The sequence below is a fragment of the Cajanus cajan genome, chromosome 8, assembly GCF_000230855.2.
Source record: "Cajanus cajan strain Asha chromosome 8, NIPB_CcT2T_4, whole genome shotgun sequence".
In the NCBI taxonomy this organism is placed as follows: domain Eukaryota; kingdom Viridiplantae; phylum Streptophyta; class Magnoliopsida; order Fabales; family Fabaceae; genus Cajanus; species Cajanus cajan.
In genome coordinates, this window is record NC_138524.1 from 1,857,839 (window position 1) to 1,872,764 (window position 14,926).

At 31.2% G+C, this 14,926-nt stretch overlaps 1 protein-coding gene across 1 annotated transcript; it reads left to right on the forward strand.

Moving 5' to 3' along the window:
• Positions 1-1,276: 1,276 nt before the first annotated feature.
• LOC109798781 (methionine-tRNA ligase, putative / methionyl-tRNA synthetase, putative / MetRS) lies at positions 1,277-7,657 on the forward strand. Its single transcript, XM_020359177.3, has 17 exons — positions 1,277-1,552; positions 1,681-1,825; positions 2,077-2,230; positions 2,382-2,537; positions 2,898-3,128; positions 3,208-3,351; positions 3,522-3,612; positions 4,004-4,110; positions 4,238-4,352; positions 4,575-4,702; positions 4,813-4,878; positions 4,991-5,119; positions 5,226-5,369; positions 5,457-5,577; positions 6,048-6,283; positions 6,383-6,484; positions 7,154-7,657. Exons 1-17 carry the CDS (start codon positions 1,438-1,440, stop codon positions 7,382-7,384), a joined length of 2,415 nt encoding a protein of 804 aa, XP_020214766.1. The 5' UTR covers positions 1,277-1,437; the 3' UTR covers positions 7,385-7,657.
• The last annotated feature ends 7,269 nt before the right edge of the window (positions 7,658-14,926 follow it).

Sequence of the window (14,926 nt, forward strand, 5' to 3'; positions counted from 1 at the left end):
ATATAAAAAAAACGTTAATATTTAGAAATTAACATTATTACATTTTTTTTTATTTACAAGGGAGAAAGAAACTCTGTGTATTTTTGAAAAAATATAATATTGTGGACAGTTATTCATAATATTACTAAAAAAATATTTTTCTTTATTTTCTTAATAATTATTATGGTTCACAAATTTTGGAGACCAAAAAATTTATAAGAACTAGTAAGGTTGAGGTACTTCGTGCTCTATTAAAGATAAAATAAAATAAAATTTAAGTAATAAATATATTTTGATCTAATGTTACAATTAGTTAATTAATTTTAAGGTTTTGAGTTTGATAAAAATATTATTTTATCTAATTATTTAAAATAAAAGAGTATAATAGTCAACAAAATATGGAGACTATGGTGATTACTAACAGATGTATTCCTTTTATATATTAGTATAGATAAATGTTTCTTTACTATTGAAAAGAAATGCATTCCTATCTCCACATAAATAACCACATTAGTAATAATATGTGATTTTTATTACCTTTATGAATTATTATCGTGTAATTTTTATTACTTATTAAAAATATTGTGCACACCAAAATAAAAAATCACCTTTATACATAATAAATAATAATTTATGTTTATGTATAATGTAAATTTTTTTTTTCAAAATTGTGTCTGATAACCATACTAAAAATATTGATAGTTAAACAAAAATTATATATACTAATGAGAAGATAAGATATTTTGGAGGATAAGATATTTTGTATCTCCACTTGAATTACCGTGTTACTAATATAATGTGTGTATTTTTTGTTACCATAAAATAGTGTACAAATATTATTGTAATTTTTTTATTAAGATTATATTTCTTTTATAACTTTTATTAATTATTATTATGCAATTTTTTATTTGCATTTTAAGAATTAAAGTTGTGAAAAATATATTCTACACCAAAATAAAAAAATACACCTTGATATATAGTGGATAATAATTTATGATTTATTAACCATGCAATTTTTTTTACACTCCGTACCTCTACTTGAAATACTATATGATTGTTATTATTTAATAATTTTTTAAAATTAAAATTTATATAACATTTATTAATTATTATTGTGCAATTTTTAAATTTTTATTTAGGTTAAACTTATAAAAATATCGTGTACATTAAAAAAAACAATCGGTTAAACTTGTAAGAATATTGTTTACATTAAAATATATAATAGTCTTATATATAGATACGAATAAATTTAAGAAGAAAAAAAAAACAGAAAATCGTAAATAAGTTGTCTTAATTACACACAAGCTAACAGTTCCATTGCAACAAAGCGCCGGTCTCAGTCTCACTCACCCTAACCCTCCCATCCTTCTCATCCATCATTCGTCCGCTTGTTTCTGCGGCGGCGCTGCTTCATCTCTCCGGCGAACCAATATTCCAGCGCCACGAGATTCCTTTCTAATGGCGGAGAATCGGAAAGCGGCGAAGCTTCCCGTGGAAGGAAAGCGCAACATCCTCATCACCAGTGCCTTGCCTTACGTCAACAACGTCCCTCATCTCGGCAACATCATTGGATGTACGTTCCCTTCTCTCTCTCTTAACACCATTTTCCCGTTCCGTTCCTTCAATTTCAATTCGTCTGTGTCTCGTTGAAATTCGCGATTGATTCTATAGAGATTAATGTATTGGCATGATTTTGATTAGGCGTGTTGAGTGCTGATGTGTTTGCTCGCTACTGTCGGCTTCGCGGTTATAACGCTATTTACATCTGCGGTACTGATGAGTATGGAACGGCGACAGAGACTAAAGCCATGGAAGAAAAATGCTCTCCTAAGGAGATTTGTGACAAGTATGGCTTTCCTTTTTAAGCTTTTTATTCATTCTGCTTGCTATAATTATAATCATAATCATTTTTTTCATTGCTTATGTGGTGAGGGTTAATGGCTTGGCTTAGTTGTATTCAAAGCATTGACTCAAAGGATTGTTGCAAGTCTATAATATTTCATGATGTGGTGGACTAGATTTGGGAGTCTATTGTTTTACGCTCACTCATTCCTTGAGTGAAATCTTGATTAGACTCTTAACTCTCTGAATTTGTAGGTACCATGCTGTTCATAAGGAAGTCTACGATTGGTTCAATATAAGTTTCGATGAATTTGGGCGGACTTCGTGCCCTGAGCAGACTGAAGTTTGCCAAGCAATTTTTAAAAAGATATTTGACAACAAGTGGCTCTCCGAGAACACAATGCAGCAGGTTCTTTGGCTGAACTGTATTTATTTAATTATTTTGTGTTGGTGTTAATATTTTCTCCTATTTCGTTGAAAGTTGAAGATTAGTTTCATGTTAAATTTTGAAGGATGTGATTATTATACTCTGCTTTACTTAAATGCCTTTCATATTTCAGCTTTACTGCGACACTTGTGAAAAGTTCTTAGCTGATAGGCTTGTGGAGGGAACCTGCCCAACTCTGGGGTGTGACTATGATTCTGCACGAGGAGACCAATGTGAGAAGTGTGGAAAGCTTCTAAATCCAACAGAATTGAAAAGTCCCAGATGCAAGGTATTAACACCCCCTCCCCCATTTCTTCTAAACTTTAACTCTAGGTTTTTCTGGTTGATTAATGGTTCCATTCCAATTCGTGAAAGTATTAGTTGTGATTTATGCGGATGATCTTCCTGAATGAGGCTAGTTTAGTAGCTTTAGGTTTCATGCTTTCATTGCACTACCCTGTTCCTATAGTTTTGTTTTCCCTTTGCGATGAGTTTCCTTGTGTGGTTCTTTTTGATTCGTTTTGCTTTAATCATGCTTTCTAGAGCATTCATGTTCATTTACTTGTAGTGTACCAGTAAAATTTTATAGTTGTTGGGGTAGTTGAAAACTGAGAACTTCTTAGGTGAGTTTTTTTGACTTCTGTTACAGGTTTGCCAGAAAGCTCCTCGTATTCGTGATACAGACCACTTGTTTCTCGAACTCCCTCTATTGAAAGATAGATTGGAAAAATACATCAGTGAGATGTCTGTGGCTGGTGGATGGAGTCAGAATGCTATCCAAACAACAAATTCATGGCTTAGAGAAGGATTAAAGCCACGCTGTATTACGAGGGATTTAAAGTGGGGGGTTCCTGTTCCACATGAAAAATACAGTGACAAGGTCAGTTTTTTTATTGAACTTTTCAAAATTTTGGTTGTTTTCATTTATTAATTTTATAATTTATGCTCAATATTGGAAGGTTTTCTATGTTTGGTTTGATGCACCTATTGGATATGTCTCAATCACTTCGTGTTACACACGTGATTGGGAGAAATGGTGGAAAAACCCAGAGAATGTGGAGTTGTATCAGTTTATGGGCAAGGACAATGTGCCATTCCACACTGTAAGTAGTTGTCTTTATACAATTTGAGGATTTATGTGTTATTATGTGATCTTGTGTTTACTTGGAACAATATATGTCAGTATCTTGTTTTCTATCATTTTCCCTCTCTGATCTGTAATTTTCCAGCTGTGTTAAAAGTTATTTGTAACCTGTTGGAATTTATTGTTCAGGTGATGTTTCCATCTACTTTACTTGGAACTGGTGAAAACTGGACATTAATGAAGACTATTAGTGTTACAGAATACTTGAATTATGAAGCAGGTTAGTTATTGGTTTTGCAATGGTTTGCCTGTGAGAGCTGGTTTTGATAAACTTCTCAAAAAACACTTATAGATTAAAAGAGGTAAAATAAACATTTGTTTTTTGCATAAGTTAATCAACTTATGTACCTCAACTTTTTAAAAGCTTTAACTTGTCCATAGGCTGGTAGGCTAGAAGTTATTTAAAACTTATCAGTTTTTTTTTTTTTTATAAGTTAGGAATCATATACTTATCTTAATTGAAAGAAGCTGCCATAGGCTGGTAGGCTAGAAGCTAATCCAAAATGGGCCTAATGATGCATATTGCCCGATAGCTGACTTTCAATAGAAGTGATAATGACTGACCTTTGAACATTATGAAGTAACAAGATTTTACTGAAAATTAATTTTAGGAAAATTTTCTAAGAGCAAAGGCATTGGGGTATTTGGTAATGACGTGAAAGATACTAATATTCCAGTTGAAGTGTGGAGATATTACTTGCTCACAAATAGGCCCGAGGTAATTATACTTTAAACATAATTTATCGATCCTATTGTACCTGTCTTGTCTTTTGTGAAATTGAAACACTAATGGATGTTATATTCTCCCTGTTTATTAAATCTTTGAATGTGATTATGCGTTGTAGGTATCAGATACATTATTTACTTGGCCTGACTTGCAAGCTAAATTAAATAGTGAGTTGTTGAATAATTTGGGCAACTTCATCAACAGAGTTTTGAGTTTTATTGCCAAACCTGCAGGTTGGTTGAACTCTTTCATCATTTTTCTGAGCATCTACTGATTAGCTGCTATAAATCCTTAAAAATTACATCTATTGATAAATATTTGTCTTTTTTAAGTTTTTGTGTAGTCTAAAGATCTATTCATATTATTTTGTTCATTATTCCTGCTTTTTATAAAAAGTTATTTCATTTGCTGATTCTTTCTGTTGTTCAATGCACACATTACTCTGTCTTGTAAAGGTCAAGGATATGATTCCATTATTCCCTCTGTTCCTGATGATGTAAGTGGTGACTCGCATAATTTGACCAAGAAATTGGCTGATAAAGTTTCTGCATATATAGATCAATACATAGAAGCAATGGAAAAGGTAGCCTATCTTGTAACATGATATTGTAAATTGTAATCACTACAGTGTACTGTCTTTTACTTTAATTTAATTATTATCACATTTTGATTTTCTTTTTGTAATTTGTCAAGGTTAAACTAAAGCAAGGATTGAAAACTGCAATGAGCATATCTAGCGAGGGAAATGCATATCTGCAGGTAACTTTGGAGCTGTTATATTGCATTCCCCTGACAACACAATTCATTTTTATTCTATATTCATGTTAAATGAATGCCTAAGTTCTGATTGTTTTTGCAATTAAATTTACAGGAAGCAGAATTCTGGCGCCTTTACAAGGAAAACAGATCTCTCTGCTCCCTTGTCATGAAAACTGCAGCTGGGATTGTGTATCTTCTTGCTTGTTTATTAGAACCTTTTATCCCATCTTTCACTCTTGAAGTAAGTTAATTCCCTGCCTAATTATATTGCATTTATGGCAGTCTTTTTTAATTTTGGCTACTTATTCCAAAGATTCTCAGTACTTGTCTTTTTTCCTGCACTAAAGGTGTTTAAGCAGCTAAATTTGCCTGCGGAGATACATGTCTCACTTTGTGATGAGAAAGGGGATGTTAATAGGGTAAAGAAACCCTGGGATATCATAAGTGCTGGTCATAGAATTGGAACACCCAAGCCATTGTTCAAGGAACTGGTAAGTGACCTGCTTTCTGAAAATTAGTAAAGGGATTCAAATTGCTTTTACCTTATTGTCATTGATGTGTTCAAAATTGTTGACCAGAAAGATGAAGAAGTGGAGTTCTACAGGAAGAAATTTGCAGGAAGTCAAGCTGATAGGATTGTCCGTGCAGAGGCTGAAGCTGAAAAGGTTGCTGAGCAACTGAAGAAAACAAAAGTTTCAGGTGATTTCCCCCCTCTTCCATTTCTAAAGAGAGTTTTGGTGTTTTAAAAGATGGAAAACAAAGTCAGAGGATGGGATGTTGTCATATAATTTTCACGAAACATGAACCTATTGAAGAAAAGGGGGAAGGTATATCTAAAGCAGTAATGCCTTTGAGTATTACTTAACATCCCAAATGGGTAGGCAGCTACACCACAAAAGTGTGACATTCAATCATATTCAACACGATAAATTAAATGGTGGCTTTAAGGTTGAACCTTTTTTTATTCCAGCACTCCATTTTAACCTGATGAGTCACACGATTTTTTTTTTATTCATTATATCAATCATTAGATTATTTTTCTTTTTTTTCTGAAAGGAGCACTCAATAGAAATTGTTCTCATTTGTTGTGGGTATGCAAAAGCTGATTCCTACTCTTAAAAAATTTATGAATCTTTCATAGTTCTTATCAAAATTTATGATTCCTACAGATGCCAATGGAAAGAAAAAATCAGCAAAATCATCAAATGAAGCCAAAAACAAAGCTGCTGCTGAACCAGATATTATTACCATCACAAGGCTTGATATCCGGGTTGGACTCATAAAAAAAGCTCAAAAACATCCTGATGCAGATTCGCTATATGTTGAAGAGATTGATGTTGGTGAAGAACAAACCAGAACTGTTGTCAGTGGGCTTGTCAAGTATATACCACTTGATGAAATGCAGGTTTTTGTCTAATCAGAGCTTCCATATTATGTTAATATAACAAATTATGCAGCTACTATTTTTATCTACTGGTTAATTAATGCTAATAAATTTATTCAGAACCGAAAGGTCTGTGTTCTTTGCAACCTAAAACCAGCAACCATGAGGGGCATCAAATCCCAAGCAATGGTCCTTGCTGCTTCCAATGATGATCACACCAAGGTAAGGAAAAACACAATACCTGTACATCAGGGTGTTGAACTGTTTCCAGCACTTTAAATTACTGTGTTATTTATTATTATGGTGTTATTATAGCTAATGTCATGATTATAAGATTCAGTGTGATTGTGCATGTGCCTAGTGTTTGTGATTATGAAGTTATTTTATGATCACAAATGTTGAGTGCTGATTGGATGACAACAGAGTTCCCCAAGATTGATATATAATTTTGCCCAACACTTGTTTGTATTATACCTTTTCAACTCAGAAACATTAACAATCAATCTTTGAGATTCCCCCTCCCGATTCTTTACAAGTAGTTTCAAAGATAAAATTGGTCCTTTAAGGGGTAGGACCTGGAATTTGGTATTTAGGTTGCCATTTCTTTGGTTGTCTTGACATAGTGGATATAATTAGACTGGAGGCATGTCTGATTCCCCTAGATTTCCCCCTATCTCGTGTCTGGATAATGAGATACATAGATTGAGCATATGCTTATTGCTACATAGGGCAGTGTGTTTTAGTTGTATGTATACACTGCCTGCAGCTAAAATTGATTTTGTTCAGTAAACTTTCTTTTTTCTTGTTTGTTTGGGTATTTTGTGTGTTCCTTTTAAAGTGCTTCTCTCGCAAAGTAAAGTACTAAATATCTGATTGCTGTGGTCTCTCCAGGTTGAGTTGGTTGAGCCACCCAGTTCTGCTCAGGTTGGAGAAAGAATTACATTCCCAGGGTACGAAGGTAGTCCTGATGAACTCTTAAACCCAAAGAAGAAAGTATGGGAAACATTGCAAGTCGATTTGCACAGTAATGAGGAACTAGTGGCATGCTACAAAGATGTTCCATTAACCACATCAGCTGGCATTTGCAAGGTTTCATCCATACGCTCTGGATCGATAAGGTAGACAAACATCAAGCATTGGAGTTCAAAAAGAGAAAAAAAAATTAAAAAAAAAAAAAACACGTCTTAGTCCTTACAATCTGATTGGCAGATTTCTTGACTTTTTTATTTGCCATGTAGAATTTGCTAATTTTATTTACGTCATAATGTGTAATTTGACTTTGCTTTCTTCATCTTCATTTAAATTGCGTATTTTGGTTGAGCTGGAGCCAAATTGTTATCATTATTTTTTATTAAATTGTTAAATCAATCTACAGACCTTAGCATATTTTTTTTAGGTATCTATCTTTTTCCCTACTTACACCCAATAGTTTTTACAATTTGCTTTCCATTCCATATTACATAAAGGAAATCTTATTACCTTGAGATGTACCATTTAGGGGTAATTAAATTAAACTTTTAAGAACTGCACTAAATTGAAAAAAAAAAAGAAAAAAGTCAGCCTTAATTGTATTTTGATTTGAATTGTTTTTTATGCTTTCAATTGAATTGTTGTGGTCCATTTTTTTTTTAATATATTTTTTAAAATTTACAAAGAAAAAATATATATGGGTCACTTTTTTCAAGTTTGAATTGCTAACCTATTGGATTAGTCTTGAGTCGGTTTTTTTTTTTTTTTTGAAAGATTAGCTCATTTCATTGATAATTTGCTGCAAAATACAACATGGAATGACTAAAGTTACGAAGTCCAGCTTGTGATTTAGTTGCTTTAGCAAGCTTGAGTCACCAAATTCATTTGTCTTGGAGAAAAACTGACCATATAGTTATTTACACTATTCAATAAACGTCTACAATTCTCTATAATATTTTCAAATTCTGAGACATCCTTTTGTCAACCATATATGCTTATGGCTACACGTTGACAATTTGTTTCAATAGTGACAACATCAGGATTCTGGCCTTTAATCCATTGTAGTGATTCATATAGGACGAATGCTTCACACTTATGGGATCAGGTTAAAGATTAAACTTGCATGATCTAACTTTTAGAAATGAGCCAACATGATCATGGGGACATTGCCCCACTTCGAACTAAAGAGATATAGAAAATACTGTTGCATCCACATTGCACATAATCCTTCCAGACTCTGGTAGGCACCTACGTATTTGATGACATGGTCAGGTACTGTTCATTCATCGAGCGTTTGGGCTTGTAGCCATGTAACTACCGTATCTTTAGCACTAAAGACAATATTGTACCCATTGAGTTCCTTCCTAACCATATGCTCCATAGAATCATAGCAAAGAGTGTAGTTTGAGTTGAGTTCCATTCCTGCAGGACTTAATAGATAAGATCCCTCAACCCTTTTGCATTATCCATTAGGGAAACAAGCTTGCCAGCAAGCATACTGACCGACATTGTTGAGCTAGATTGCACTCAATAAGAAGGAGCCATGCATTTTCTATATGGTTCTCGCAAAAAGCACACATATTGCAAGGCAATGCATTCCTCATAGTTGTAGGTTCGGTCTCGTTGGAAGACACTCCCCATAGACCTGCCATCGAAAAGACTTGACTTCGGTAGGGATATGGAGTTTCCATATAGCTTTTCTAGGGCCTTTCACCTTCAAGTGATCTATATTTGTAACTTGACTCATTCGTGATATGTAAAACGAACAGTGTAGCTACCATTTTTACTCCATGTCCAAATGCATTGATCCCTCCCATCCACATTAGTGAATGGTATGTTGAGTATCGCTTTAGTGTTTTCAGAATCGAAAATTGCTTTAACCAGATCAACATTCCAACTGCAATTCTCCTAGGAGATAAGATCTTTCACTTTAAGCTCCTGGAGGCCATCAATCTCAAGCGTACAAACATGGCAATTTCCATTGGTTTGTCTCAGCTAAGGGTCACTCCACATCAAGATGTTTGCACCACTATCAACCTTCCAGTGATGCCTTGCTTTTAAAAGATGTTGTGTACTCCATAAGCTACTCCAAGCATCACTTGTGTTGTGTCCTAGTGCTGCATTCATGAAATCACCATGCAGATGATACTTAGCTTTAAACATTCCACTAACTAGTGAGTTAGGCTCATTGGCTGGTCGCTGCGCTTGCTTGCCCAGCATAGCTAGATTGAAAACATGCATATTCCTAAAACCTAACCCATCGTATTCTTTCTTGATAGCAAGCTTTCCCATCTAAGTCAATTCAGACCTTTCCACTATCCCGACTTGACAGGGACCTACTACTCCACGATTGAATCTTTTTCCACATACGATCTTTTATAAAGCCAAAGACCTCCTTCTTATTGCGTTATATTAATGACGAGAGTCCAAGATAAGTCTCAGTTCTGATACACTCCTTCACTCATAATCGAGTTGTAATGTTAGAGTGATTGGTTGCAAGGGCATTTCTTTTATAGAATATTTTAGACTTATCCAAATTGATTGTTTGTCCCAACTCAACTTCGAACGTATTCAAAATATTAGCGATTTCTCACCTGGAAAAACATAAAACAAACATTAGATGATAGCTTAAATATGTTTTTAGTCCCTTAAATTTAGGGTAAATCTATTTTTGGTCTCTCAAATTTAAAATTGTTATTTTTAGTCCCTGTAATTTTAAAAAATCTTATTTTAGTTTTTATATTCAAATTTTGTTAAGAAATTTATCAAATATTATTGCATAAAATCTACTTATTGGTGTTCCTATTAGTGAAAATATCACATTAAATTCAGTTGATATTGCATAATTGTCTTAATTAGTCACTTTCAAATATTTTATTGGTGATCTAAGGGACTAAAACAAGATTTTTGAAAATTACATGACTAAAAATAATAATTTTAAATTTAAGGGACCAAAAACAAATTTATTTTAAATTGTACTAGATGATTTACTCAAGGTGCACTTCTACAGATTCGAATATCGTGGATATCCCCTCTAACTTCGGACTTTTTAAGTAACCCAAAAAAGGCCCTCTATACCTAGAATAAAATGGTTTGTCGGAGTCCCTTGCCTGTGTAATGGGTTCGACCAACTCATCATTGACAACGACTTGGTATTGTATTGTTTCAGTGCACATGATCATCCAATGGATCCCTTTGTCGCAAAACCCAAATCTTTCTAGAATCTCTCGAATATACATACTTCCAGGATAGTGTATCATAGGCTTTACTAACATCAATTTTAAGAGCCACTTCATAATGAGCCCCGCGACTCTGACATTGAAGATGATGAATAATCTCATGCAACAAGAACATCGTCTGTGATTAACCTATTCTCCATGAGAGCCACCTATTCTAAGGAAATGCATTTGGATAAGAATGGTTTCATTCTATTTGCTAATGATGCTTTGGACAACAGTTTGTAAATAACATCACATAATGCTATGGGACGAAGTTGCTTCATAGATTATGTTCTCTCGCATTTAGGAATTAGTGCAATATTAGTTTCATTAAGTGACTCTGGTAGGGATCCCTTATCAAACCAATCTGTGCAAGCCATGAAAATATCATCCTCACAAAGATCCCAAAACTTCTTATAAAACCCAGGGTTAAAGCCATTTGGACTTGGGGTCTTATCATTGTACACCTGGGATAGAGCTAAATGGAGTTCTTATTTTGTAATAGGGGAAGTAAGAAAACCATTATCCTCATCTATGATCACCTCATCTATAGTACAGATAATTGGGTTGACATACACTAAGTCAGCATTATAAAGTTCAATAAAATAATCAAGTGCGATCCCTCCTAACTCATCTTGACTAAACACGAGTTTACCAAAGTGATCTTGAAGTTGTTGTATGTGATTATGTTTCCTCTAGGGTGAGACAGAAGCATAAGAAAATCGTTTATTTGCATCACCCTCCCTCGACCAAAACTGGTTCGCACGTTTTATCAAATACAAATCAACTTGTAAGAGCTTCGCACTCAATTTTCGTTGTAGCGCAGTCGACCATGATCATTCCCTTAACACTTAACCATGGTCTTCTCCTGCTTGATAGCATCCACCTGGCCATGCCCTTCTAGCATTTTCTTCATGCCCTAGGTTCTTAGTCATCTACCGCATCTATTAATCTCTTCTTCCACCTTTTGATGACCTATACTTTCCCAGCTGTCAAAGACCACTTGGTGGTTCTAACAATCATGCATTCTCGAGTTTAAATTCGTGTATACACTTCCTAGGGATATCATTTGATAGCTTGAGCCAAATAGGGTTGTGACTTGACATTGCAACAATGCCATTTGTTAGGGAATAATTTGGAAATAAATGTCTCCAACTTGGTGAAACCATAGCTCAATCAAGTTGTTCCTCTACTAGCTCCTATTGTGAGCATCCCCTGGACTAAGTGAAATTATATCATTCTAGTTTTTGTTTTTGGATATTTTTTATACTTATGTTTTTTTTCATATCTTGTTATGAAAATAGTTGTGTTTTTAAGTTCAGTTTAGTTTTTAAATAGTCAGTTAGGCTTTTAAATAGTTCAATGAATTTTTTTCATGAGAATAATTTTGTTTTTATAGTTCAATTCATTACCATTTTAGATAAATATTTTTTTTGTCCATCCCTAATACCATCGCCATATATTTTGTAACATCATGAAAAAGTTAGATCTAGAATTCATTTAGATAAAAGTTTAGAAAAAATTTTGGGAGTTTATTTTTGAAAAAAAAAAAACTCTTAAGCTTATAATCAAATTCTCTAATAACTTAATATTATTTATGAAAATATTTTAAATTAATTATATAGTAGATTTTATTTGAAAAGTAGGAAGGTTATTAAATGAAGGGAGTTTTTAAGTTCATTAAAAGGTTAGGTGTAGTATTATGTTAATTTTATATTTAATAAATAATGTTACTTTGTGAATTTTAATTGAGAAGAATAATATTACTAATAAAATAATGAGTATATGGAAATATTTTATTTAAATTATCGGTTATTAAATTATTACATTATGTGAACCTCATTTTATTTTTTATAAATTATATATCTTATAAATAAAAGATAAGATGTATATTTATTCTCATAAGAAATAAAATGTATATAACATAGGTAAGAAATAAAGATATATGTTTATTTGATACATAAGAAAATAAAATACAAGTTTATCTCCTAATAAAAAGGCAAAATATAAATTTACCTTATAAAAAAAATAAGATAAATGTATATCTCACAGATTAAAAATAAAATATATGATTATTCCATAACACGATGATATGCATCTCAGCTTGTATGTGCATACTCTTGTGATAGGCTTGCATTGTCATGTTAAATTCTTACGAGTGAAAAGTGAGAACTTTATGAATGTATTATGTAACATGTGTGAAAGAAAAATGATAACTAAGAGTTCAATATTTAAAAGAAAAATTAAAATGCAAAAAGGGAAGAATATTTATCCACTTCAATCTTCAAAATATGATTTTAATCTTTTGCTATAAGATGTTGTATAACAACGGAAAAGAGTCATTTCTTGAGATTTTTAGCTTAAATTTCCTATTAAGACAAAAAATTACTTTTTAAGACAATAATAGTCATCAGTTGTTGAGAAAGATAAATTATTTTTTAAATTTTTTTACAACAACCTATTTATATTCATGTATTTAATGGTAGGGCCTCTCAAACAATGATAAAAAAATGAAAAGATAAATAAAGAGAACATGATTAGAAAACAATATAAAAAATATTAATTTAATTGTCTCGATGCTCATTTTAAAAAAATGTTAATAAGGATCTTTTATTTATCAAGATAAAGAGAATACTAATAAAGTTATTATTTTGGTAAATATACAATTATGTATAATAATATTAAATATAAAAATTAAAATATTATTATTATTTTTTAAATATATTATTGTTTTTATAATAAAGACTATAAAAAACATAACATGATATGAAAACTAGAAAAATACATAATACCGATGCAGTTTATTATTAGACTTAACACAAATTTTAATACAAGGTCTTAATAAAATTCAAAAAAAATATAGAAAAAGAAAAGATCTGGAAAAAATAATAACAAACTTTTATCTAATGACATTAAAATTCTATTTATAAGAAAAATGTACTTTAATTATTATTATACTTGTTAAAATAATAATAAAACTTGTACAAATACTAATATATACTATATATTATTTTGAAGATGTAAAGCAAGAGTTTTCTTCGCTTTATGGATGGGCCACTAGTGTTTGGATTAAAGATATTTGTGTTTTTGATTTTGTAAGTATAATTTTAATCATTCCATTTTTAGTGAAAGGATAATGCTACTTAATAAATCACTAACACATAAATAATACACACATTTGAACACTTGTGAACACCTAAAATTATTTGTTATTAATTTTTACCCTAAATTTTAATCTCAAATTTCTCCTCATCCTATTTTTGAATATTATAATAGATAAATGATTATCGGTAATTAATAGATAACATTTTCAAGTGATGATCCAAAGTCTTTTTTTATTAACAATGACATCAAATACATTAAAGTAAATAATTAATTAATAGATAACATTTTCAAGTGATGATCCAAAGTCTTTTTTTATTAACAATGACATCAAATACATTAAAGTAAATAATCCAAGAATAAGATTAAAATTAGATTAAAACTGCCTATAGTTGTTGTTGGTTGGATATAAGGTATTGAAACTTCAAAAGAACAAGGATATAGACCGATCTTTTTTATATGTGCTTAATATCTTAATCTCACTTACATTATGTCCCTTTAAATGATACTTGAGCACATGTAGATACTAAACCATAGAATTTGGATCCTTTCCTGCAATTTTTTCTCTCCAGCCTCTCTCCTGCAACATTAATAGCCATTAGATATATCTAATGACCCAAATTTAATCTTATAATAAATATAACTTCTTAAATGATTAAACTTGAATCATTAAATATATCTAATAGCTATTAATATTGCATGAGAGAGGCTGAAGAGAGAAAATTGCAAGAAAGAATCCAAATTCCAAACCATAACTCATGCTTGGAAGTTGAAATATTGTTGAAAAGTATTATAACTCTTAAAAATATTTTTGTTAAATTTTTTATTTAAGATAACTATTCTAATTTATGCATATAAAGGTAAAAAAAAATTTGACACCAACAAAAATAAAAACTTTAAATAAATAAATAAATATAAAGAGAAAATAAATCATACACATGATATAAAATAGTTAAATTTCCTGACTTTTGAAATAAATATTTAAAAGTTGATTGACAATATAAAAATATTTTACAATATTATTATGTAATCATTAAATTCTAATGTTAAAATCAACATTTAAACAATCAAAACTATTTAATAATTATATATTATTAATTTAATAATTTTATACACGATCAATTAATTAAAATTAAAAATACTTATCATATATGCTAATTTGTAGAATATAATAGTATTAATTCTCTCAAATAATAAAAATCAGTTGAAGTTATGCTGCAGGATTAATAATTTATTTTTATTAATTTGATATTTAAACTAGCTAGTGTACAATAATCCCCCAACAATAATAACAAATTTGGGACGTTTCATTATTTAAAAGTGATAGAGCAAAGTGCATATAGGAATAGAGCGTATCTTAGCATGAAAATCAAAT

Bases quoted from the DNA above. Each gene is read 5' to 3' on its own strand.
- LOC109798781 (XM_020359177.3), top strand. From the start codon at position 1,438: ATGGCGGAGAATCGGAAAGCGGCGAAGCTTCCCGTGGAAGGAAAGCGC. The intron at 4,353-4,574 runs GTTGGTTGAACT...TGTCTTGTAAAG, and splicing joins TTTTATTGCCAAACCTGCAG to GTCAAGGATATGATTCCATT. The intron at 5,578-6,047 runs GTGATTTCCCCC...TGATTCCTACAG, and splicing joins GAAGAAAACAAAAGTTTCAG to ATGCCAATGGAAAGAAAAAA.